The 26,476-nt window shown below is 35.8% G+C and overlaps 1 protein-coding gene across 4 annotated transcripts in view; it reads right to left on the minus strand.

Annotated features, from left to right (window-relative positions):
* The window catches only part of ABI3BP (ABI family member 3 binding protein), a 143,101-nt gene that overhangs the window by 48,562 nt on the left and 68,063 nt on the right, over nt 1-26,476 (minus strand). The window contains exons 17-37 of one of the 4 annotated variants that reach the window (XM_027894789.1): nt 26,136-26,210; nt 24,127-24,192; nt 23,535-23,609; nt 18,527-18,592; nt 18,034-18,096; nt 16,934-16,993; nt 16,487-16,552; nt 15,379-15,453; nt 14,280-14,348; nt 13,263-13,337; nt 12,358-12,435; nt 11,735-11,809; nt 10,425-10,490; nt 9,141-9,221; nt 5,991-6,059; nt 5,291-5,338; nt 4,727-4,801; nt 3,107-3,154; nt 2,535-2,606; nt 1,164-1,214; nt 239-313 (exon numbers count right to left, since the gene is read on the minus strand). In XM_027894789.1, the coding sequence (XP_027750590.1) occupies nt 239-313; nt 1,164-1,214; nt 2,535-2,606; nt 3,107-3,154; nt 4,727-4,801; nt 5,291-5,338; nt 5,991-6,059; nt 9,141-9,221; nt 10,425-10,490; nt 11,735-11,809; nt 12,358-12,435; nt 13,263-13,337; nt 14,280-14,348; nt 15,379-15,453; nt 16,487-16,552; nt 16,934-16,993; nt 18,034-18,096; nt 18,527-18,592; nt 23,535-23,609; nt 24,127-24,192; nt 26,136-26,210 (1,428 nt within the window). Of the gene's footprint in view, nt 1-238; nt 314-1,163; nt 1,215-2,531; nt 2,607-3,106; nt 3,155-4,726; nt 4,802-5,290; nt 5,339-5,990; nt 6,060-9,140; nt 9,222-10,424; nt 10,491-11,734; nt 11,810-12,357; nt 12,436-13,262; nt 13,338-14,279; nt 14,349-15,378; nt 15,454-16,486; nt 16,553-16,933; nt 16,994-18,033; nt 18,097-18,526; nt 18,593-23,534; nt 23,610-24,126; nt 24,193-26,135; nt 26,211-26,476 lie in introns of all 4 variants that reach the window. The other 3 variants (XM_027894788.1, XM_027894790.1, XM_027894791.1) reach the window with 3 other exon arrangements.

The raw sequence follows: 26,476 nt of genomic DNA on the forward strand, positions 1-26,476 counted from the left end.
GCAAGCGTTCAAGGTGAATGTTGACCCACACATATCTATCATTTTATGTTACTGACATGTATAAATATATAGCTGATCATCTTGTTCCATGACAGCTATACAGCAAAATTGGATTATGACAGTGGAACACAGTCTATTCAATAAGTACCCATGTACCCTCAAAGAACTCCTCAATTTTGAAAATTTTCAAACTGATGAAACTTTCATACACTGAAGGGCAAAACATTGATAAGCTTACTTGCTCTAGTTGGAGGAACACGTGGACTGGGTGAAGTTTTAGGTCTGGAAGGTCCTGGACGGGTATCTTTAGGAGTTGAAAGAAAGAAACTGGGTTAAACATTATTAAAGTTTTCCAAGGTATCAGTGTCAACTACCACCCGTAACAGTCAATAAAAACCAAACAAAGATTGGAACCAAAGGTATTCTTATGGAAGTGGTGCAAAAGAGAGATTTTTTTAAACAAAATCAGATTATAGAAAAAAGAAATAATCTTCTGTGACAAAACATCAATTAAGCTTGTGATAGAATTCAGTTTAAGAGGAATTAAAATATAAAAGAAGAAGAAAACAGAATAAGTAGCCCCAAATACAAAGACACCACTGCTGTGTAATGGAGATTGTCCTGGAGTGATTCACAATGCCAGATTCAAGTGATAAAAATGCCTTAGTCAAATGGATCTGTTTCAAGCAATCATATGACCCAAGATCACTGAAGCTGAGGTTCGAGTGAAACAGAATTATTTTTTTTAGTCCTCTATGATGGACTGAATTTCATTTCATAAACTAGAGGGGAAAGGGAAGCAGAGAAAGCAAGCTTGCACCTTGCAGCTCTGCCTGCCCAAACCATATGACCAATGGAAACCATGCCTCATCTACAGTATGACTGAGGACATAAAAGTTAGGGTCCTGTTCTCATCTACCTTCTGCCTCTTATCATTAAATATTGAAGAAAATTGCCCTATGTTCTGTGCATAGCAACTTGAAAGGAACAAGGGATTTCCTCAATTATTGTGCAGAAAATAAAAAAAAGTGAGAGAGAACTTTGACTGTTAAATTATTAAGGAACATGCAAAGAAAGGTGACAAAGTTTTGTAGGTCTACTCTTAAAGATTTGCGCTGAAGAAGAAAGAAAATATGACTACTCAAACAAGAAAGCGTCATTACCTATTGTTGACTTCGGTTTCTCAGTTCTAAACTTAATTGGTTCCAGAACTGTATTAGCAAAATAAAACAACAAAACCAAGGATTATCAGGAACAATAAAAATGTTACAATCACTGTCTCCAAAATAACCATACCATCCCTGCTACAGCTGATGACAGATGGTCACTTCTCCCTGAAATTCAACACTTCAGAGCATTGTGCTGCTCAGAATTGCCTCCAGTTCAAGCTAATAGCTCTAATACAAAACAGACTCCAAATATAAATCCGAAGCTTTTGAAAAAAGCCGCAAAGAAACTGTGGGTGGTTTTTCACCTTCATCTTTGTACACTTTCCTGAGTTATTTCAAGGTTTGTGGGGTTTTTTTCCCAAACAATAGCTGCAGATTTACTGGGGGGAAAAGGAACCCAAGTTGCCATTTCTCTGCCCATTTTTTTCAGCAACACCATCTAATACTTCATATACTTCAGATACCCATACTGGGTCCAGGTGGGATAGAGTCTATTTTCTTCACAGCAGCCCCTGTGGGGCTCTGTTTTAGATTTGTGACCAAGAAAGTGTTGATAACATACCAGTGTTTTGGCTATTGCTCATTATCGCTTGTTACAGCATCAAGGAGTTCTCTGTTTTTAACTCTGCCCCCAAGCAAGTAGGTTGGGGTGGGCAAGATGCCAGGAGGGAACACATCCAGGATGGCTGAACCAAACTGACCAAAGGGATATTGCCCCTCGGATAATGTTATGTTTGGCAACAAAACTTTCCTGAGGACCCATTGCTCCTAGATTGGCACTGGTCTCCTAGTGGGATGTGGTGGGCGGTTTCCGCCAAGTTTTCACTTGGTTTCCACTTCCCCCCGACCCCCAATTTTTTTATCCTTCGATTGCTAAACTGTCTTTGTCTTGAGTTACAATTTTTTTTCTCACTTCTGCTTCTCTGATTCTCTCCCCTAAACCACTGTGAGGTGGAATGAGCAAGTGGCTAGTGTGTGCTTAGTTGCTGGCTAAGGTCAACCCTCTACAGTGCCTCATGCAACAGCTAGTATGAGTTGCGTGACTTACTTTCTCCATCCTTAACTAAATAAAATGACACCCCTCCTTTTCACTTTCACCAAAACACAAGCAAATTCACACAGAAAAGACCTATTGTCACTGAGAATTGCACAGAAAATGCCCACTATTGCAGTGACTTTAAATGTAACAAAGAACTGTAGACAGAGATTTTAAACTTACTAGGTTTCTTATAAATTCCACAATTTTATCACACAAGGAATATATGCCCAAGGGTTACATATAAATCTGAAGCTCCACTGATCACAGTAGGTTTCATAAGACACACATATCAGTATGATAAGATAAAGAAACAACGTACTTACCATGTTTTGTTTGTGACATCTCTGAGCTTGGCGATGTTCGGGGTTTGGAGGGAACATGCTGTGGTTCTTTGGGAACTGAAAAAAGAAATCATTTCAAGAACTGATACTGACAGAAGACATAATATTAAAAAAGAATATATGCCATTGGGACACTCTGGAAACAAAAAAACTTGAGTAATGGAGAAATATGAAAGCCAGGTACATGAAAAAAGAGCGCTGATGGAGAACCTCTGTAACAGGATAACACAGAACAAGGCCACTATGGATGGACCAATATAAAAGGTGAAGCAGCACATGATAGAATCCGAGTACAGAGACAAGTAGTCAGAGGTAGATTGTGGTGTTTCTGTCCACTTTACAGAACACATCTGTGTGGGGAAAAAGCCCAGAAAAGATGATTATGAGTTGTTAGTGTAAAATCATCAAAAAAAACCCCCTTACAGGATGAAATTTAATAGCAAAAAATTTTGGCAGTGGAGTGCAATGAAGATATACTTGTGATGCTCAGCATACACTGTGAGAAAAGTTGAATGTGATGGCCCTCAAGTGATTCACCCTCTGGGTAAAATTGTTACCTATTGTTGGTTTTAGCTGCTCAGTTCTAAATGTTATGGATTCCAGGACTGTATGAGAAACAAAACATAGAAGACATTTTGAAAATTAAAGACAATAACTCCCCTTCCAATTAGTACTACTTGACTAGAAACTGCTTTCTGAATCATATGCTATGTATACTGCCTCATACAGAAACAGTTACCTTTAAAAAAGTTTCTGAGAAAGCAGCGTAATCTGCAAGATAAGGTGAGCTTTGTTCCCCCATGGACTTCAATGAGATATCCAAAAATCTTATCCAAGAAATGTTATTCAAATATGGCTTTCTAGAGACAAAAATCTCTTCCTTTTTGGGTGTGTCTCAAATGCAATTTATATAGAGAGTTAGAGTCAGAGACTACTTGCTTGTTTACTGGATGCCATATTATTAAAGAGCACTATCGTGTATTGTGTTGCACAATCATATTATTCAGTTCTAAACTGGTGTGGATCTGTGTGTTTAGGAGCCATGAGGATGTGAAATTGTTGGTATCCCTCTCTGTGTCAATTTTTCTTTATGGATTACAATCAAAAAGAAAAGAATTCTTTTGATCTTTTAAGACAATCACAAGATAAGGGGATGATGCTGTAGAAAAGGTTCTATACATTACAGATTCTTGAAGAAACAATAAGTTGTTGTGGTTTTTGTTTTGTTTTTTAAATACAGAACAGTACAAGCTTGTAACATTTGTGTGACAAAACCATTAATCATATTTGAGAAGGACAGACTACCATAATAATGAGAAATGATCACAGAAGTAAAAGCTGAGTTCATAGAAGCTGCATTTTAAGTTATAATTTGGAAATGATGTTTTATAATCATCTGTCACAGTTAAAAAATTATGAGAGGACAAGGATTTTGTTGCTTTTGTTTTCTAGATGAGATAATCACATCTAATAGGTAAAATCAGATTTAAAAAAATATTGCCTCATGTCTACAATTTAAAGATCTTCATTGAATTCATTATCATTACATTTTTCACATTTACCAAAATATTAACCTATGTTAATATTTGATACCCTTGCAATTTTCTGCTGATGTTACAAACTGAATAGCAGGGGACAGAAAGTAATTTTTCCTTTCTACTACTGAATTCAACTGCACTCATGTAATGACATAAAAATCCGGTATTTTGGAATACAGATTAAGTGATCATTAATGCCAGTAAATATTTATAAACAAATACTAACTATGTACTGGGCCATTTACTCTCTCATGCAGAAAATAATAATGTCATGAAATTAAGTGATTGTTAATTAAAAAGGAAACATAACATATTTATTCTAACAATGCAAAGTAGGTAGGGGAAATAATTGTACCACCCAAGTAGCCACAGTGCATACTTTAACTGCTTGGTATTTGCTTTAGTTAGCACAGTTAATCTGACTGTTACAAATTATTCTCATCCTGTTGCCCTGAAGTAACAGAGATTTATTCTTTAGCATGATGAAAAATACCTAGCAAATAAACTGCAAATAAATTGCTGAGCGCAGCAGAACAGAACCCCAGTGTGTTTTAACTGGCTCAGGTAACTAAACAGCTGCTCAGAAATACATTTCAATCCAATATAAACTGAATTAGAAATAATCATAAAGCACTTTACCATCTTTGGCTTGTGGGATATGGGGTTTGGGTGAAGTTTTAGGTTTAGAAGGAACACGTTGAGTCTCCCTTGGAGCTGGAAGAGAAAATGTGGGTAATAAGTTGGTTAAATTGCACAGCAACTTAACAAATCTGATACCAGGTGAACACACAAGCACAGAAACCTCACACCTGCAACTGGGAAGTCTCTTTGTAGGAAGTGGGAAAATCAGGTAATACTCTCCATGTATTCACAATAATCTAAGCAGGAAAGTGGAATTTTAGTAATCTTTGAAGCTTAGTTGTTTGTTGGTTTTTTATTTTGTTTTAATAAAAACTGGAACAAGCACAAACAAGCATAATTATGAGAAAGGTGATTCAGAGCTGCCAGAATAATTTTCTTAAAAACCAGGTGACATTCCAGCTGTGAAGAGAGCAATAAGTCGTGAATGCCAAGCAAGAGAATTCCCTAGAAGAAAAATGAAGTTAAATGAAACAATCCTAAGACATAAGGTGATTAACTTCAGTGATGCTTTCTGGGATGGAAAAAAGCAGACATGACAGCTGGCCAAGGAAACATCATTACCTATTGTTGGCCTTGGTGGTTCAATTCTAAGTGTAATAGGATCCAAGACTGCAACAGAAACAGTGTGACAAAGTAAGTGTGGAATATACTCCAAAAACCTAAAATTACTACACTGGTAAGTATAAAAGCAGGTGCTAATACAACACCACAGTAATGTGCATCTTCAAACTAACTGTTACTTTTTAAAATCATGGAATATTAAAGTTCCTAATAATACAGGTTAATTAAGAAATATATAACTGGGCAAACTCAACGGCAGCAGAAGGAAAAGCGTGTGGATAGAAATCAGTAAACCTTAAAACAAGCAAGAGAAGAGATCATGGAGCTTAACCGAGAGAGGGACTCTTGATTTACAAAAATGTCAGGAGTCTCCAAACTAAAGCAATAAACATACAGGCACACACACATAAAGAGAGAACCTCTCTTATAGCCCATACTCACTACATCTACTGATTTTAAAAATGGGCTTCACAACAAACAAAACTCTGATTGCAATTGGTGCTTTTGATAATATCTCTTAGAAGACATCTCCATGCTAGAAACATGGAGAAGTAATAAAGCACCAAGATTATACTTCCATTAGTTCGGGTTTGGACCATATATGAATAAGTAGGAAGCCTACAGGGAATGGTGCTTTCATCTGCGCATATTATTAGACCAGTGAAAAGAAGAATGACTAAAGATGACTCATAATCATTACCCTCTGTGGTCTTTGGATGTTCATATGTGTAGGGACTCCTAGTAGTGACTGACACTGGAATGGTTGCTGCTGGAATAAAGAGAATTTTCTTGAGAGAAATACAGGTGCATCTATATCTATTTTTTCAGCTGCTGGCATGGCTCAGCTGCTCTTGCTTCCCAGTTAAAATCCACCTCCTCCTAACTATTCAGAAACACTGAGTAAATGATAAATTTACCGAATGCTCGGAACTACCCTGTGTGGCTTTTGTGGCTCTTAAAAATTAAAAAGTTCATTTATGCTACAGGAACACAACAGCAGAGGAGCTCTCTATATTGTCATCTTCCTTTTTTTTCCTGAGGTTTTTTTTTCCCCTTCTCTTTATGACTGTAGGCCACTAAAAAGAAACAGTGGCATGGAAATCCTTTTTCTTTCATAAACGTTTCTATTAATTTTCCTCAGTCTCTTCCATAGTGATGTAAAGGTTAGATGTGGAAGACTTCAGATGGAAATAATTGTAAAGTCACAGAAGGCAAGGCTGAAGATCCCAGTAGATTAACTAGTGCCACAGTATATTAGATAACCAAGTTAACAAGCTTCCTGTCTCTATCTGCAGTACTTAATTAGGTTTGAAAGGGATGAACTCCAAAGATTTTGAAAAATATAAAGCTCTTTGAAGACAAAGTTGGTAGAATTATTTAGTATTAGCATGGCTTTACAAATGGAGTCCATTTTCATTCCTAAATACATCTATGATCATTAAGCAATCTCTGTGCTTATCCAAACCTTCAAACTTTGTTTACTCTGCTTTGACTCTTCTCAGCCTATCTTCTATTACCTATACCTATATAACACATATTATAATTAGGAAAGAAAAAGTGATCGGTGAATATTGTACAATGTGCCTAAAACTATATTTTTGGACATAATAGTGATTTTATCATGACTTATCATGATAAAATTCACAAGCATTTGAAGACTCAAAAGTACACTTATTTCAAGGAAATTACTTTAAAATACAATAAAACCTGAGACCTAACACCTCCAAGACTCTGTCAGTTTGGATACAAAATTGCTTAATTAATTTAAAAGTCTCTATTTCACTGCATGAAGGTTTGTGGTGAGGGGATTATATCTGGGAGGACTGTGTTTAAATTTAAAAGACTGAGTTATTTCAGAATTTTAATTTTTCCCTCATTTGTTTGCTGACATTTTTGAATAGTTAATGGTTGATGGTTGATGTATTTGATACTATTACCACTACTCTAAGAAAGCAAAATACTCCAAAATTTCTTCAGGACAAATAATTTAAGTAAAGTATTTGACCAGAGAGGTTGTGGAATCTCAGTTCCTGGAGGTACTGAAAAACTTTTCTGGAAGAAAAATGTTGCAGTGCAGCTGGGTGCATGATAGAAAATTCATTATAATTTCCTGCTCTGAAAAATGGAGAAAATGGAGTGTTCAAGCTAACAATTCATTCAGATAATAGATTCAATTACCCAAATGTACAAAAAAAAAAAAAAAAAAGAATGGAGCTGTGAAATTTCACTAGAATGTATAGTTTGTTGTTTGGAAGGATTGAAAATTGTTTCTATGTTTGGGGGTTTTTAAACGAAGTTTTTTTTCTCCACTGAAAATCAGAAATTGCACAAAAGTCGTATCAACAATGAGAGTCAAAATTAACCTTCAGGATCTCTGTTTGACCCAAAGTGGGTCATTAGTAAATCCCATATCAAGTATAAATTTTTCATATTCTTCATTACTTTGGTTCACTCTTAAGGAAAGGTGACAACCACTGTCATGACACAAATTTCTAATTTAAGCTGAACTCTGAAGTGAGCTGGAACATCCTGCTCTTTGATCATTTTGCCACCCACTCAAAAGCCAGGTTCTCCCCATGTGTATTTATGCCTCAAATAATATTGTCTGAACAAGAATACTACACTTGTCACTTCAGAATACATGCCAATTTCACAAATACCTTCTTACAGGAAAATTCTTACGAGTTTTGTCATGATTAAAAAGTGTGCATTAGGATTCCACCTGACTGAAACCACTAACAGGGAAAGGACAAGGAAGAGGAATGAGTACAAATGCAGAATCATGACACTTTTTTGGTAGTCACATGGAAACTTGCTATATAGCTATTTAGTGTGGAAAGATCAGTATAAAATCTTGGTCTTTTCAGTCCAAAGGCGTAAAACAATTTCATGCAACAGTTTCCAAATGAGTTGCTTTTTTTTCTCTTGCTGTTTTAAAAAACAACATGCCCGATTCAGATCTATATTCAGACATAGGCATCTGCAGCAGAGACAAAAGTAATTATTCTTGTAATACAATACTGGATTTCCTACACTAAAAATTATGTACCAGCTGTAATCAGCATGAAAAGCTAATTATGCACACTACTTTGAGACAGTTCCAAGTCATAAGTACCATTCAGTTAACAAGCTTCACAGGGAATAATTTGGTCTGAAGAGAGTAATTTCTTTTTATGAGAAAAAAATAATTTGCAGGGAATCTGGAAAGAATTTAATAAAATTGCCTGATCTCTTCCAGCATTAAGTAATATATTCTTACAATAAACAATTGTGCAATTTTAAGCTTTTAAACTTCATTATAAACCATGTAATACTAGAAATATTTTTGTAACTGTATTTACTTATTCTCCAGGTCCAGAATATCCCAGGTGTATTTTATTCTCTGCCATACATCATAGACCAAATTCAACCCCAGTGTGAAGGTGCTATTTGAGATCATAAAATATGCCTTTAGTGAATTCCAGAACAGAATTCCACTCTTATTTCCACAGTTTCAGTTAAGTCTACATATGCATTAACGATCACTGAATGAATACAAATCCTACTGTTCTATGTAAGATGCTACAACCATCAGCAAATTTGCATGTTCCGGACCCTATGTTGAACTAAGTTGGGAAACTTGTGATTTTGAAATGAAAAGCAGGAAAACAACTTGTTTCAAAGCCGGGCTGTGTGAGCTGGTGATTTGGGATACAAAAGTTAAAAGTTTTCTTGCTTTGCTGTTTTTTCTTTTTTTTTATCTTTTTGGATTCAATGATTAAGAGCCAAACTTCACATAGAACAAATTTAAGCTAAAATGCACGTCTTAAGTGATAAACTATAACAAACGATGGCTATGGAAGTTAGTTACCAGGTTTAGTTCGTGGCTTTTTAGGTCTGCCAGATGGTCTAGGTTTAGATGCAGAAGGTGTGAGTTTTGCTTCTTTAGGAGCTGAAAAAAATATACTGGATTATAAGTTTATCCTTCCCACTGTATCACATAAAAATGAGATGAGGTAACAAATGGTTACTGGGAAGAAGAGCAAATGGTAAAATCAGATATGCCAAGAAGGTTTCTCAAAAATCTTCCTAAGCCTTCACTACCCCGGTAAAATCCCTGCTTGTTCTTCACTGCAAAAGTAAGTAGTTAGATTTAAAATATGTAATTATAGCTTGCAATCAGATTCTAATGTTCCTCTCATTAAGTTAGCAAATTCATTTTTGCAAGATACCTAAGAGGTACAACAATAGTGCTGTTTATCCTTTTGAATTCCAGGTAAATTTAAAGCCCTCAGAAGACACAAATAGACAAAATATGCAAAAATGTCCTCAATTTTCAGCACTGTAAAAAAATCACTAGCAGGCAGCTTGAAAAACATGGAATCAATAAAAAAAAAAAAAAACACCACAGAATTACTTCATAACTGTAGTCATTGAATTCTGTTAATAGAATAGAAGTAGCATGGTAAAAATTGAGGACAACCAGTTCTAGAAACCTTTTCCCCCCTGAACATGCTTGGGCTGGTACTATAATTCGTTAATCTGAGAGTTTGACCTTGGATGAACTTTAAAGTCATTTTCGGGCAGTATAGGCAGTAATGTTGTCCATCTTCAAAACTCAGGGCTCTGAGACTGTTTCATACCAATAGACACAGTGGAAAAGTGTTTGACATTTACAGTGAGACATGAAGTGATTGAGGGCTGGTTTTCAAGCCAAAATGACATTCAGAAGGATTTATAAAACAGCAGAATTAACACGTTCACCTAGTGCCACAGGAATCCTTCACTGAGTGTTCTAGGATTAGCACCCATGATATTACCCTTGCACTTGGCTTTTCTATTGCATTTTCAAGGGGTTTATGATAATTTTTTGAGGGTAAAGAGTGTTGGTGTAGAAAAAATCCCAATACAATGGAACAAAATTTTGATTCCCAAAATTTTACTGTACTATAGAACTAGTGAAACTGTATGGGGAAAAAAAGGGTTTCTTTTTCTCCTGAGCTTAGAAAAACATTTCTGAATGCTTATCTCCTAATGTTTTCCTCTTTCAGAGAAATGGATTAAATACAGTACAAGCTATGAGATGAAGTAGCAGAGTAGATGCTGTCTTGGACTGCAAAGAAGGATGACCAACAGCTACAGAAACACGTATTACCTAGTGTTGCTTTTGATTGTTCAACAGTCTGAGAAGTTTTAGGCTCCAAAAGTGGTGGTTTAGGAGCTAGAAAAGAAAAATTCGAGTGAAATCGAACCAATCAGTAGATGTATCAGCAGTAAGCCAAAAGGGTTATAATTCCAATAGTTCAGGGAAGTCGTTATTTAAACAGTCTAGATAAGTCTTACTCTTATGCATGACACCCTACAGGCCTTTTAGTTTTGTTGCCTATGACATTGCACAATGTGTGCTTGTGGCTGAGTGTGAGTCTGTTTCTAAGGCTCCTTCCCTATATTTATGTTCTCAGGACAGTTTCATCTGTTATTTGATTCAATTAGCAAATAAATTTACATTACAGGAGAACAGTGAGAAAAGATGGATGAGGTATTTGACTGAAGAAAAGAATGTGGTCCATGACAAATACCAGAGAATCCCTGTAAAAGAGGAAACTTCTAAATGCCGAATTCTTTCTGAAGTGTTAAATGAGTACCTGCAGTAAATTGTAAGACAGGTGTAAGACAACAAAGACAGCTCCTGATTTTTACTGACCTGTCTGCTTATAAGACATGGGAACAGAAACATTTTAGGCCTCTAGTAAATCCATACTGTAATATTTATTGGTCCAGTACCTGAATCGCTAAAGGAGGCAAAATAATTTCGCTTAATCCCAAATAAGAAGAAAATTAGTAGATATCTGCTTTTTGAACAAAAATCAGAAAAGGAAAAAAAGACATGACACCATGACAATTATCCCATGGTCAAAGAATGAATTTCATGTATATATGGAAGTTTTTTTTCTACTTTGAGAAAGATCTCCTGTTTCCACTAAAATGGTAGTGCTTTCCATTGGGTTCTCTACAGAAGGATTACTGATCACATGAGCAGTACTTTACTTTCAGACTATTTGGACTAGCAAATATGTCATCTTTGCCATGGTATATCTGTGGGAGATGGGGAATGGCAAGGAAGATTATAGAAATAATAATAACACCACATATTGCTCATACAAGGGATATTAAAACACTCCTGTGCCACCCAGAAGAATTTTTTTCATTCCAGTCCTTTAGAAAGGTTGTAGCACTAGAGAACTTGTTTATGTTTTTATCACTGGACCCAAATGCATAAAACTGATGAGTTTCACTCTCATTCCTTATGTTAGGTAACATCAAATGACCAATTTTAGAATGATGAGCTAATCAGGATGCCTATGTATTGCATATCTCCTATCCTTTTTAGGAAGTTTTGCTTAGATATTTTTAGTGAACATATCTCTCTGCATACCAACTTATAAAAACGGTGCACACAATTACCAGGTTTCACATGTTGCACTTCTGGGGTAGCAGATGGTTTCAGTTTAGAAGGAATAAGTGGTATTTCTTTTGGAGCTGAAAGAAAGAGCTCAGTTTGCAATCAAAAATTGTTTAACAAGCATTTCCCATAACAAACAGCACATGTCATAAGTTTATATTGAAGAAAAGACAACTTAGTATGGAATGTCAAAGCCAGCTGATGAAATAGGATTTTAGAGTGTGGAATGGAGATGATACTGAAATGCTGTGCATTGATCAGAAATAAGATTATGTGACTCCAAAACAGTTAAAATTTCCATTTGAAAGCTTTACAATCAGACACAATCAGCACATGCGTGTGCAATGGAAGTAAAAGAGATAGAACACTCATGAGAGGATGACGGTGTTTTGTCATGCAAGAGGCAAGTTTTACTTCTCTGAGACAGCAAAACCATCCAGAACTATGTTCTCATACACAGATATGTCAAGAACAATCAGTCTAATGAAAATGGAAGGACAAGACTCTCTAACCAGGAAAAAGAATGTTTATGCATGTGAGAGGATATGCTAGAAGAAATGCATTCAGATGGGACGATGTGCTCAAAACAAACACAGAGTTTTTCACTAGGTGAAAACAACATTACCTAATGTTACCCTTGGCCATTGAAAAGGGTGAGAAGTTTTAGGTGTAAAAGGTTCCAGAATGGATTCACTTGTTGCTGCTGGAAGAAATTATGACAGTCATAAAAGAGTAAAGAGCTAATGGAAGAAACTCTTCTTTCATAAGCAAAAACAAATTTGTTTTTACAAGAGCAACAAATATTTAACTAATGTTTGGACAGTTAAGCATCTATTAGGGAGAAATTCAGAGCTGCACAGAGTTTCAGTCACTACAAATTGGCACATTTTTGATGTGCAGAAATTCTGGATGTTTATTTCCTCCTGCCTTCATTGCAACTTCTCTGGATCTCAGCCACTGCTGAGTAAGATTTTAAGTAGAGCTCTTGAACATTTTGAGGTTTGGTCCAATACTCAAGGGAGGTGATATTGTGTAAAATGCAGGGATTTATTGAAGAAGACATGTTACACAATCAATTAGTCAGACATTAAAACATACAACGTTTGGAGAAGAAAGCTGGCAGCTGATCCAACCATGGTTTCAATCCAAAAGCATCAAGTGTCTATAACTGTTAACCAATTTCATCCTGTTAAGGATACACTATCCTTAAACTTTTAAACAAGGCTACAACAACAAAATGCAGCCTACAGCTCACCTCACAGTGTTTTCATCAGAACTACATGCAAATGCTGCTTCTCAATTATCTACGTGGCATATTTTTCAAAATACTGAAAGAGACTCGTGACTATGAGTTGTCATATGCATTGTAATTGTGAGAAGGCACTAATGTCAAATATTAGCAAGAACATAATTTCAAAGTTCAGGTGTTGGGGGCTAATCCAAACGTGCACTGAAAGTAGTACTCATTTCAGTGAGTTTTAGAGCATTGTTTGAGCTGCTGAGTTAAGAGCTAGGTAGAGATTATTGTACCTGGTCCAGGACCTGCTATTTTGGGCTTACTAGGTGTCACAGGGCTTGAAAGAACAGGCTGAATACCACCGAAAGCTATAAAAAAACAGGTCACAGTAATCTCTGATTATTAATTCTACACATAGCTTTTTTAGTTACAGAAGAACAGCAAAAAATGTCATAGCCTATACCTAATTTGCAATGCAAAGGTCCACCCACCATAAACATGCGTTACCTCAGCAATGGAGAAGTGCTGGTTCAGAGTGTGAGCTGAAGCTCATTGTTAAAATGAGAGCTAAAACTAAAGTGTCATTCAACTAAAGCTCATATTACTTTAGATAGCATGGCCCACGTATTTTAAAGCAGCCCAGAACATATGAAGATAAAAGAACTTATAACAACATGGTTATAAAGATAAAACACTCCAAAAAAGGCAGAAAAAAATATAAACTACAAAAACTAAAAAGTGCTACAAACATACTTTTGTGGGAAAAAAAGGACTGCCTTAATCATTTTCAGTGCTTTATTTTCTGGCAGTACTTTGTTAATGAATTTTAGTGTCATATAATCTATGTACACATACACACATGAAAAACAAGGGTAAGGTAAAGTTAAAAAAAGTCCCTGAACAGTAAAAAATAGTAAGAAAGAAGCTTCTCATGCTGGTAAAACAATATATAGAATACAAATGTGTGTTCTAAGTGAATAACAATTAAGCTTGTGAGAAAAAACCAAGTAATTTAAAGATTCTTATTAATATTTAGTCATTAGTAGTAGTAGTAGTACTTAATAGCAGTAGTATTAAGTCAAGATTAGATCATGTAAGTATGTCCCAAAATAGCCCTAGTAGCTTTTTGAGCAACAAATGTGAGATCACAAACACTACCAAGTGAGTTCCTCGGCAGTAAGGAGGAGCTGTCATGTGAAAGTGGGTGCTTTGTCTACACTAACCATCATGACTCAAGTAGAAGACAATATGGAAAATGACCAAAATATCTAGGATTGATAACATTTCAGAAGCTAATGCATTACTTTTACCCGTAGTTGTTGTTAACACATGAGGTGTTCTGGAAAGTGAAGATTTTTCCAGGTCAGCTGAACTTGTAGCTGCAGAAAAATGTAAACAGCCCTGAGACAGATTCCCATGATGCAGACATAGGAAGGTGGGGTGTAAAAATCAAAAAAAGGAAGATTGTTTTACATTGCTTTGCAAGACGCCAACACTACTACATTTTCACAAGATTTCCAGCTTGGAAAGAGAGGAACTAAACCTCAAAGTTTTGAAGATGTCACATGCACCTAAAAGACATCCTGACAGAACTGCAGTGCCCCCAAAAGCAGACATCAACAAGAGTCAACTGCTTATGTAACAGAAAAAAACTGTGCTTTTGAATTCACCTGCACAAAGAGATCTGCATATTTCAAATAAAAGCAAATATGAATTTCTGCAACCAGGTATTTCTATTGCCAAAGCTTTGTTTGTTTCTATATACCAGATGTCAGTATTTTGAGTTACAGATTTTAATATATCATGCAATTTGTCATTTTATTGTGATATTTTATCTAATTGACATAATATAAATTAACACAATTTTTTGTGATAGAGTCATACAGTGAGGCAGCAAATCCAAAACAATACTGCTGAAACACTGACTTCCAGGTTTAGGATAATTCTCCTTCTCATCTCTTGCTATGAATACAAATTCAATCTTGAATACCTATGACCCCAGTAAGAAAAGTTCAAAGGTAAAATAACAACATAACTTGAAAAAAAATGTTTAGAACCAGAGAAAAGTGAAGAACAATCTGTACTATGCAGCTAACTGAAAATCCCTTGTAGTAAAATGCTGCAGGCAAGAATATATCTTTATAACTGATAATGAATCAATTTAGCTATTGGTCCTTATATTCAACAGATTAAAACAACAGAAAACAATATTAATTGTTGTGGTTTACTTTTTATTTGATCCTATGCCACAGAATATCACTATACAATTATAGAGCCTAACTATCAGACATTGTAAACAAAATTCCACTTCAGACAACACCAAGCTATCAGAGGAAACAGCCTCTATCTGTAACATCCTTGATGCAAAACCAAATAGTAAGTTATGGAAGTATCATAAATATGATTTACCAGTATCTTTTTTTGATATTTCTGCAGATGCAGATGTTTGGGACAGGAAAGTAATATGATTAGAGTCCAGTGAAGCTGGAAAAAAAAAATCACAACTAAAACAGAACATTCTTTTTGGCGTCATCTGAAACATATAGACTGAACAGGCTTCAACATGTTACTAAGAAAATGGGGACTTGACACAGGAAAAAGATTTCAAATGCACATGCAATGGATTTTCTAATGTAAATGTGTGAAGATGCGCTGGTGATGCAAAAGATGAAGAAGCAGTTACAAGAAATATGAAGAAGATATCAGTTTACAAGAAATGGGAAAGTGCCATATCCAGTGATTGAAGTAATGTATGGCCCTTTCATCCTACACTTCCACTTCACCCTAGTATAGGCCCCAAGAGAAATAAGTTTGACTAAAAGCACAATAAGATCCCTTGGGACAATTCCCATCTTGCATCATTAGCAGACCTACAAGAAATATCATTACCATCAAAGGCTGCTGATGTCTTGAACCTTGAAGAAACGTGCCATGATTCACCAAAAGCTGAAAAGAGGCACTGAGCTTAAAACCCTAACGTGACCTCAAAAGCAGCAGCAGAGCAGAGCATTCCCATGCCCACGTGATGGCAGTGTAAAGCCACGGGCAGAAGACAAACAGCCACCTGGAAACTCAGTGATGAAGCAGCAAACAGCTGCACTCTTGGACTAGGACTCCCTGGAGGGTGGCTGAACTGCTGTGCTGTCCTCTTGTGCCAGCCCCAAGGGGATTTGCCTCTGAAAAATGCTGTCAGATTTGAGCAGAGAAGGCAAGACCCACTCCCAAAACACAGTGAAGCAGGGGGATGGAGCTGAAGGCAAGGGGCATTCACGTGGTCTCTCTGCAAGACGTCACATGCTTCCTGCAGGAAATACTTGTCAGCAATGGAAAAAGCGTGGGATCAAACAATAGAATGGCAGAACCAGTGTGGCGAGCGCTTCAGCAAGCCAAGCTGCACCAACAAGTCTTCCTGTTGTCCATGGAGGATGAGAAGGATGGCAGGTGTTGTGGAGTGGGAGGCGTGATGGGGAGCAAGGGAGATGGGAAACAATGGAAGAAGAAGGGGTTTGCTAGTTACCCATCACAGTTTGCTTGGTTGCCAGGGAGGAAGGAGTGGTGGACTTCAGCCTTGGTCTTCGAGTAGCTAAGATCAAACACAAAAACCACCTTCAGTCCTCGGACAGGCTGCTGTTGCAGGCTCATATCAAGACAGAGCTACAGAAAAGGAGACATGGCCCTGCTTGGGCCAGGCTCCCATGTCACAGCATCACTCTCTGCAGTAGCACGATGTTGTCTTTCAATTGATACAGGTAGCCCAAGGTGTCAGAATAAACCTAGAAGTGGAAGCCCAAAAAAGGCCACAGAAAGCTCACAAATGGAACAGTTTCTAATATGGAGCCATGAAGGACCAAGCACAGCATTGACCCCACTTCTCAGGACATCAGCACATCTGAACAGGCTCATCTCTGCAAAGAAAAGCATTGCCAAAGCGATCAAGGAAGGAAGGGAATGGCTGGCTATTTACCCATCCTGGTGGTTACTGGTGAAGCAGACGAGGTCGGTTCCAGGTCTGGTCTCTTGGGTGCTACGGTCAGACATGGAAATGATCTTGAGAGATCCACTCAGCCTTGCCACAGCAGTACAAGCAGCATCAGTTCACAGTCCCCAGATATCTGCATTTAGGGCCATACATGCTTTTTCCTAGCATTACCTTGTGACTTGGTGATTAAATCAGGAGTCAACTGTCTTATTGTGGTTGAAATATCACAAAACTCCTTGAACCTCAGTAGCTAAATGGCCCTCCACCAGCATAAAATGCCTAAGTGTCTAATTCACCAAACCACTCCTTACATTTCCTTGAAACAACCATAATTGCAGAGAGAGCAACGGAGCCACCACTCATCTTAGAATTAGAAATTCAACATGACATGTTCTGGACATGTCTCCAATGTAAGAAACTGCAAATACTAAATAATAATAATAATTATTCTAGCATGAAGGAATAAACATCTCATTAAACTATCAGTATTCAGTCATAACTCCAATCCTTCTGAAAAGTTCGATAATTTTTGAAACTATATATTTTCTGTTTTCACTACTATTACTCTTTTGACATAGAACAGTCTATATAAGACCTCGCCATTCACATGAAAGGCCTCTCCATTTCCTGTGATATATGATAATTCCCATTCTTCTTTACAGTTAGTACCTGAGCCAACGATTAACATGTCTATTCATCAAGCTTGAACTTGAGTGCTCATCGAAAAAGGAAAAAGTAATTTATGTACTCTAAGGAATCTATAAGACACTTACACCACATCAGTAAGAGAAAGTAAAATTATATTTCTGCCATATTAGAACATTTAGTTTTATAAAGAATTTTTCAAGATAATGCCTTCACCTAAAGACACATAGGAATTTTATGACAAATTCTTTTTGTCACCAATCCCTTCAAGATTGATTTCTCAAGTCATGGAAAAAAACATAGGTTCAAAAATCATAATTATCATTAGTACAGCAAGTGTTTTAAAGTGTGTTAACAAACCTAGGTATTGCTGAAAGCGGATGGAAGTGATGTGAAGTGATGGCACAGGAAAAGCAAACAAATGAAAATATAATATTTACCCTCCACTGTTCCTTGGCTTGCAAAGTAAGGAGAAGTAGGTTTCAGCTTTGGTCTCTGAGTAACTAAGATTAAATCAGAAAACTGCCTTCAGAAAACAGAGACAAACGTTTTTTTTCAAAGCAATGCCAGTACAGAGTTTTAGGTGAATCAAGTCTATATTACATTCAGGGTTTTTTTTTGGCATAACTATTTGCATTCATTACAGAATTATTTTAAATGTGGGTGGTTTAGTTGAGTTAGTCTGTAGAATACAGACAGTTAATCTTCTAGTGAACTAAGCCTATGGAGCAGAAAATTATGAAGAGTGATTGAGAAGATTAAAAATTAAGTATCTCCTTATATATTATAAAAATGGCTGAGCATCTTGCTGACATATTTGGCATTGCCACTATCAGGAAAAAAAATTGAAAAGATTTGCCTGAATTCTAAAATGCAGTTTTTCATATTTAAGTATTGCTAAGTGAGAGCAATTATGATGGAATCACTGTTTACCCTTCATTGTCCTCGTGGTTTTCAGGAAAGGAAAAGATGTGGGCTCCAGGACTGGTCTTGGGAGAGCTAAGATTAGAGATGGAAACTATATTGAGATGTTATGGCAATCTCTCTATGAATATGAAAGCATTGCTTTAATCACATCCAAACAAATCATTATTTAAATTGTGGTTTCTCAGGTATACTCCTTCCACCAAATAAATCATACACCTGTTTTTTTGTCACTCTGTATTTCCAAAAAAACACCCAACCACTAGCTAAACACTATTCCTACTGCACACTAACTGCAGTCATAATGCTCCAGAGCTGCTTTTAACAGCAGTAATTGACAGACTCCAAAATCCATTTTCAGGCAGCAAACAAATATATTCAAACTATAAATTGAAAAGTAGTCAATGAACATGTAGCCAGAACTTGCATGGAAGATACTGTCAAGTTTTGGCAATGACCATCTTATATTTGATCTGGAAAAGAATTAACTAGCCCTGTTCATTATATACTTCATCACACTTAGAAATCTGGACTTTGAGTCAAAAAAAATATATGCCTGGAAAAAAAAAAAGGGGGGGGAACAATAGATTCTCTGCTGAAAAATGTATACAGGTGAACTTAATAAGGATTTCCTTCAAGAATTAAGCCAACTGGTAGAGAGAAAAGAAGAGAAAAAAACTTATGCTTTCTTAACTAAAATCTGTAAGAATCTCTGATAGAAGAGCAGCTCCTTAATTTACAGGAGTTTGCAAGTTTTCATCCTGAAGTGGTATGAAGTACTTCAAACAGAGAGAATTTCATATCTACACTGTAAGACAAGTGTGAGCTAAAAGAAAAGTCGCTTTTATTTTGTTATTAGTGAATAGATATGTAAATGACAACAGTGTTCATAATAAAAATCATAATAAAGATAATAATAAAAATATCATAATAAAGATCATAATAAAAATCCCTTTTCTTGTATAAGAATATATTCTTGAAAAATACAGAGTTTCTCATAAAAGAATACAGCAAATTCTTAACTGAAGCAGGTGATAGGTCAAACAGGTTACCTCAGAAAGCAGAATCAAAATTTTGAAATTGCCATCACACTTGCAAGAACTTATAGGAAAAAGAGTGCAAATTTGATGGAACAAAAAAAGAGAAAATTACAAACATGGAATTCTTGTTCTTATTCGATTCCTACAGCCTTAGCAAATTAAATCCTTCAAAAATGAATCCAAGGTTTGTAGGGTAGATTGGCAGGGGATGGATTGAAAGAGTTTTGGAAATTTCTCCCTTTCAAAGATGCATTTTAATACACTCTTCTCTGTGGCTCTGTGCTATTTACCAGCCTCTCCATCTTCGTTTTGTTTGCTGAAAAATGGGAATAACAAATATGTGTTCTCAATTACCTAGCCAAAGCTTGCACTTTTGCTAGCACTGATTTGAAGAAGTGTTTAACACGGTAGTTTAGATGGCAAACATAAAAAAGCAGTACCCAGGTGTTAGTGTTCAAGGGAATACTACAGAACCTTTACAAACATCTGTAAAGGTCTGCAGTAGAAGACAAGACTCAGATCTATAGAATAAAATGAGAGTTCCTGTGCTCAGCATTAAATTTGTCCTACAGAGGAAAAAAATATTAAAGAAACTGGTTTGATTCTTCAGGAAACACGCAGAAAGCTGGCAAACCTTTTATCTACCCAAATAAAAAAAATGTATTTCTTTTTTCTCCTAGACATACCTGGACAATCAAGTCTCAAGCTACGTAAAGAATCCATAAACTTGGGTTTACCATTCTCACTGTGCTATCTTTGATCTCCGTAAGATTCTTGTTGCTACAGCATAGCTAGAAAGTCCTCCTCCACTAGAAATATACTTGAATATTCTACAAAACTTCAGAACAACTTTTATGCTGTTTTAAAACCAAAACTGAACAGGAACAGTCAATAGAAGATAAATTTACAAAAAGAACTTCCTACAACATTGTAACTTATCAGGAAGATGTCACCAATAACCACAGAAATTCACTTCTTGTAATAACAAAAAGGTGAAATTAAAAATGGTGTAACTTCAAACAATACAGTATCTATCTGTATCAAGGTACTCTGCACACAGTGGAGAAGTTGAAGTTTGATTATGAACCTCACAGTGTTTCATTGTAAAATTCTATTACATCAAGTAGTACATAGTTTGTCAATGGCAATTAGAGGTAATACTATGAATTAGTACTGCAAAAGAGAACTAAGAATTTGGGAAAAAAGTCATAATCCAGCATTTTAAACATCATATATACTGCCTTAAATTAAAGTACTTGATGCAGAGTTTTTATCTTGCAGTTGTTCTTATCCCCAAAGTAAAGGAAAGTAAATCAACATTTCACCAAAAGCACACTGGGGACTCTTCTGATAATTCAAGAACACTCAGTTTGCAAGAAATGTCAATACCAGACTGGGCTGATGGTATTTCTGTGACTCCAGATGCTTTAGACCTGAATTGGGAAACTATCTGTGTTTTATTAAGAACTAAAGAGAAAATCTGGATTTAAAATGTTGAGGAATCTAACTGCTGCTGGGATAGCAAACACACAGGTTGTGGTGTTCAAGATGACGTAATTGCAAACACAAACAAAATACTGGATGCTTAAAAGTCCTTTTTGTATTATGTGAATAAAAAGAAAGATATGTGGCCCCATATGGTCACAAGAGGATTCAATAGCTGATGGTAGACAGAACTTCTAAGGATCTTCTCCTTTTACACTTTCTGGAGTATAAATTACACCAGCAGAAAAATGAAATTGTTACAAGCTGGTGCAAAAGATCAGTCCTTTTTCACTATGTACCAAAAATGGTTTCCAGCTGCTGTCAAGAAGTGATTGATACAAAACTGTTCTTTAACTGGCTTGCCATTTAGAGTTGGAAGCAAATGTGTTCACAGCAGAAAAAATGAAGAAAGTGGCAATGTGATGAAAACTAAAACAGCTCCATCAGACATGAAAATTATCCTTAAACAGGCAGACTCTGGAAGAGTGGTAACACTGTGGTTTTAAAGGGAAAAAGTAAGTCTAGATTGAAAGTATTGTTCATTACCTGAATAACCACTTTGGATTTTTGGGCTGTGTGGCTCCATAGAGCACAATAAACATGAAGTCATTAATCAGTCCTCAAGAAACAAAGTTGAGTCCAAACAGTCTTGAAGAACTTTGGCAAGTAAACATTTGCTAAAAGCAACTAATTAGCAAGTGACCAACTAAGCAATTGGTTTTTAAAAGAAATCATGAGCATAAGTAGGAGACTACTCCAGGGAATATAACATGTAAGCAAGTATTTCACTGCAGTAATCTCATAGTGTGGCTGGACTTCACTTTTTTAAGTTGAAAGAACCTTCTATTCATCCTCTTCTCTTCCACTTCCTCCCCTCCCCAACACAAACATGCAAAACTAAAGACCAGAATTCCTTAGGTTATTCAAAGGAAGTGTTTAGATACAAACAATTGTACATGCTAGTGTTCCCCATCTCAAGGCTAGAATATGTTAATTAGCATTATTTTCATATTTAGTCACATTTTTAACTGTTCTTCAAATCTGGGACCTATCCTGGAAATGTTTATGTTGAATTCCAGACTAAATCAGGAGTGATTTTTTTCCATTCTCTCAAACTCTGTAATTGTTGAGAAATTGATCCCTCTAGTTTGAAAAGAGTGCAGTATAACTTTCTTTATAGACAAAGGAAGAAGAAGAAAGAATTGAACTTGAATTTGCTATTATATCAATATATAGAAAACCATTACTGAAACTTGCTGTCAAGGCACTTGATTATAAGTTATTGCTCAGTATGGAAGATGCATTAATGATAAATACTAATTAATATTCCTGAAGAATAAATGTATAAAACCTAACGTATCTCAATTTCTTGATTTTAAGAATGTTTATTTACCTGAAATTACAGGCAGTTGGACAGTTACTAAAAATTTACTGTCAAATACCCATTTAGTCCACTTTTTGCTGCAAGGGAGTTTTGGCAACAACTTGAAATAGGCTTTGGATGAAATTGTTATTATTGAAAGGAAATGAAATACTTCTTCTTGCAGGGACAGTAACCTAATAGAACTTTGAGCATTGATAAAACTGCATTTGTTCAGTGTCATTTTGTAAGGCGTTGGTAAGTTAGCTTATTTTATGGATTGAGGAAGTAGAACCCTAAAGAATAAATGTTAGGAAGGAAGAACAGAAAACTATATACTTCAGACTATTATATATTTCTGTAAGGTGTAAGTAAGTTAAATGTCAGTAAAAAAACATCATCTAACAGTTTAATTTTACTAGAGTCTGGTATAACAGGTGTTTGAAAGCATCACGTCTACCATAGAAGTATCAGATCAAGATCAATTTGTTGCAAATATTTTCTTTAATTACAATGTTGTGGCATTTGTTTAAAAAGCTGTACTCAAGCAATGTAGCAATACATCTCATAAGCATGATTTTGTTTTTGTTAGTCTTGGGCCTATGCAGTTTCCCAGTACCTGCAGCAAAATGTCCAACTTTAATAAACGCTATAAATATATTCAAGTTAAAGTATTTAAGGGGTCTATTCTCCACTATTTTGATTCCTATCTGTTCATTCCTATTGATTTTATTTCTATGGGACTTACTCAACACTTGCAACCATTAAAATCGTTTCATTAGGGGATTCAGACAATATTTTCATTTGCTTTCACTCTTACCCATCTATGGTATTGCAACTTAAAAAGCGAACACTACTGTATGTAATAAGACATGCCTATTACATCAAGCACAGCAATACAGATCTGTAAATATATCAGGAATGTAGACCAAAATTAGAAGAGAATATTTACTGTTTTAAAGCATCACACAAAGTTTCCTAAATTTCCTAAGTCTGGTATTTGAGAGAGCAAATTAATTATATTTGTTCTGAAGTTATTTTCAATCACGTCCAACTGAATTACCAATATGCCAAATGTTTGAAGAAATCTCTGTGGGAAGTTCTATTTAAAATAACATTTTTCAAGTATTACCAGGTACAGCCGATGGCATTTCTTGAATGCCTGATGTTTCAGATGTTGAAGAAATGTGCTGATTTTCATCCAAAGCTGAAAGAAAATCTGGAGTTAAAATGAGAACTGACTTCAGAGCTGCAGTATTTGGACAGTAGCTGGTGAGCAGTTCAAGATGACACTGATGTGAGATCAAGCAATTTGGAAGCAGCTGCAAAGATCAGCTGTGAAATGAGGTGTTACATTAACACTGAAGCTGGTGTGAAATGAAGTAGGGCCAATTCCAAGTAGCTCATGCTAGGTATTCTTCTCACTGGCCTTTGTTTTAAAGTACCTATTCCTTGAAAGAAAATTGCAGCTACCAGAAGAAAATTAAAGGCAACATAAGCTATCAGAGGTTTTTTTTGTAGACTGTTATTCGACCTGTGTGGTAAATTATTTTTCAGCTTTGATTAAGCAGAAATGGCTGGGTTGAGCAGGAGTGGGAGTGGAGGGAAAGCCTAGCATCAAACAGTCTTCAAAGCAACATCTCTGAATGAACCTTAGCATTGTCCACAGCCAATGGAAGTGATGGCAAGGGTTAAAAAAGCTAATGGAATGATGTGCTGTTTACCAATCATGCTCCCTCTGGTTTCCGTGGAGGGATGAGAAGTGAATTTCAGGCTTGGTCCCTGGGTAGCTAAGGTCAAATATGAAAACAATCTTGAAACAATAAGTGAAATCAGTCTTTAGATAAGGTGATTTTTGGCCCTTAGTATGTCTGATAGATCTAAATTAATTTTATATTTCTTGAATACACACTTCTAATTGATATTTGTGGTAGCCTACACCATTCTTTGTCTTGTGGGGTATTTGTTTGTTTGGTTTTTTTATACATAACATCTAATTCTAACACATTTACTACAAGACCAGCTCTCTGCTTCTGAGTTTAAAATTCTATCCAATAGCAACAGCTGACAGCAAGTCCTTTCTCCTTTACACTTTAGTTTGGGTGTTTCAGACAAGTCTTTTAAATAAAGAGCTGCAAAAGCCCAATGTTATTTTGATACAGCATGCAGAACATTTTCACACAGGTGGTAACAAAACACTTTCCTGAACACGTTCTACAAATTTGTATTTTGCCCAGAGATCACATTTGCCCTCCAACTGCCACAGAGATACTACTATAGAAACAGCATTATTGAAACAGACCAACCTTTGGCAGAAAATGGCTTAAAAATTATCTTTATGTTTTTGTGAATACATTTTAATGAAAAAACAAACACACACAAAAAATCGGATTCTATTAGACCCCTAAGACCACCTTTTCCAATACAAACAGATACTATGCAACCAGCATGAAAGAAACATGCTCTATTTCTATAGTGTTATATGAAAAACTGAAGAGTGGGTGTTCTTGATGTTAAGAACACTCATGACTGATTGAAGTTGAAGGTCAAGTAATAAGAAATCTAAGTAGCCCAATTCTTTACATCAAGAGAGAATTCTGTAGCAGCTTGGCAAGAATAATACCGCAGAGAACAGTAAAGTCATGCCTGACTAACTGCTAAAACTTTTCTATCTAATGAAGATAGTTTGGTTTGACCGAAATGACCTTGGATAAATGGAGTTCTCAACTTTCAAAAAGAAATAAAAATATGGCATTCATGCAGAGGCAGGATAACTGTCAGCACCACCCATGGAGTATTAGCACAGCTGCATCGTGTTTGTGTTCAGTGTGAATTCTGCAATAGATAAAAGCTAAGGTTTGCTACATTTTTCTGTAATGAAAAACTGAAAGAACATGGACCAAACCTTAACTAATAAGTCTAGAGAAAACATGAATAGTGTATGTGTATTGTAATAAGCTAATCTCCAGATTAGCTTATTACAAAATATGTTCATGCTCGTTTACCCAATTTCACTTGGTTGGTCCCCGGAAAGAGAATGATGTTTGATACACTGATATTATAAAATATCAGTTGCTTAAATCATGCTAGCATGAGCAGAAATACAGATGAGAACCTCACAGCATCTGTCTACTATTTTTTATTACTATATTCTAAGAAAAATCTCATGCCCTAATACAAATGTATATATTGTGCCTAAAACCATATATTCTTCATAAATACATGGGCAGAAACAATAAATTATTAGCAGGAGTATCTGTAAAAATAACTTTTAACACCAAAATTCTGTAATGCAGCAGTCTTTTGAATATTAGAGACTACTTAAAAAATTATAATAGGAAACCAGTGCTCAAACAACAAATCTCTTTAAAAAGTGCACACTAGCTAAAGAAAAACCATTCCTCCTCAAAGGATAACTGTTATGCTGACAACCCAAAATTCATCAAAGCCTGAGAGTTTCCTTTCAAGTGCTAAATTCTGCCCCACGCTCCCCATCACAACCCTTCAGTAACATGATACTGGCCTGAAATAGCCAGATGGAATCAGGATCACTTACTTGAGGCCAAAACTGCTGGACACTCACAATTATTACAAATAACATGAAACCTTAACAACCAAATGAAACACCACTGGAGGCAACATTAAAAACATGGGACAAACAACGAACATCAGAATAGTAGCGCTTGTATACCAAGAAAAATCAAGGATAGGAAATAAAACAAATGCAATTTACCAGTCTCTCGATCTGACATTTTTGCAGATGAAGAAGTTTGGGGAGTGGAAGTAACATGAAGAAAGTCATGGGAGGCTGGAAGAAAAATTGTGGCTTATTATTAAAAAAATACATGAACCATCACACCATGGCATTGCCTGTAACAGTGGACTTGATGGTTTAGAGTATAAATAATAAAATAAGGAACAGAAATAACAAATAAAGAACTGAAAAAAACCCATTAAAAATATTCTGCAAAATAAGTAGAATTTTAAAAAGAAAGGTTAATATGCAAAGAAGTGTAAAAACACATAAATATGCTGCAAAACCCACATAAATATGATGCAAAAAATTCAATGGGA

This window comes from Empidonax traillii, unplaced genomic scaffold (genome assembly GCF_003031625.1).
Source record: "Empidonax traillii isolate 1590-97213 ecotype Southwest subspecies unplaced genomic scaffold, ASM303162v1 scaffold442:size488032, whole genome shotgun sequence".
Classification (NCBI taxonomy): domain Eukaryota; kingdom Metazoa; phylum Chordata; class Aves; order Passeriformes; family Tyrannidae; genus Empidonax; species Empidonax traillii.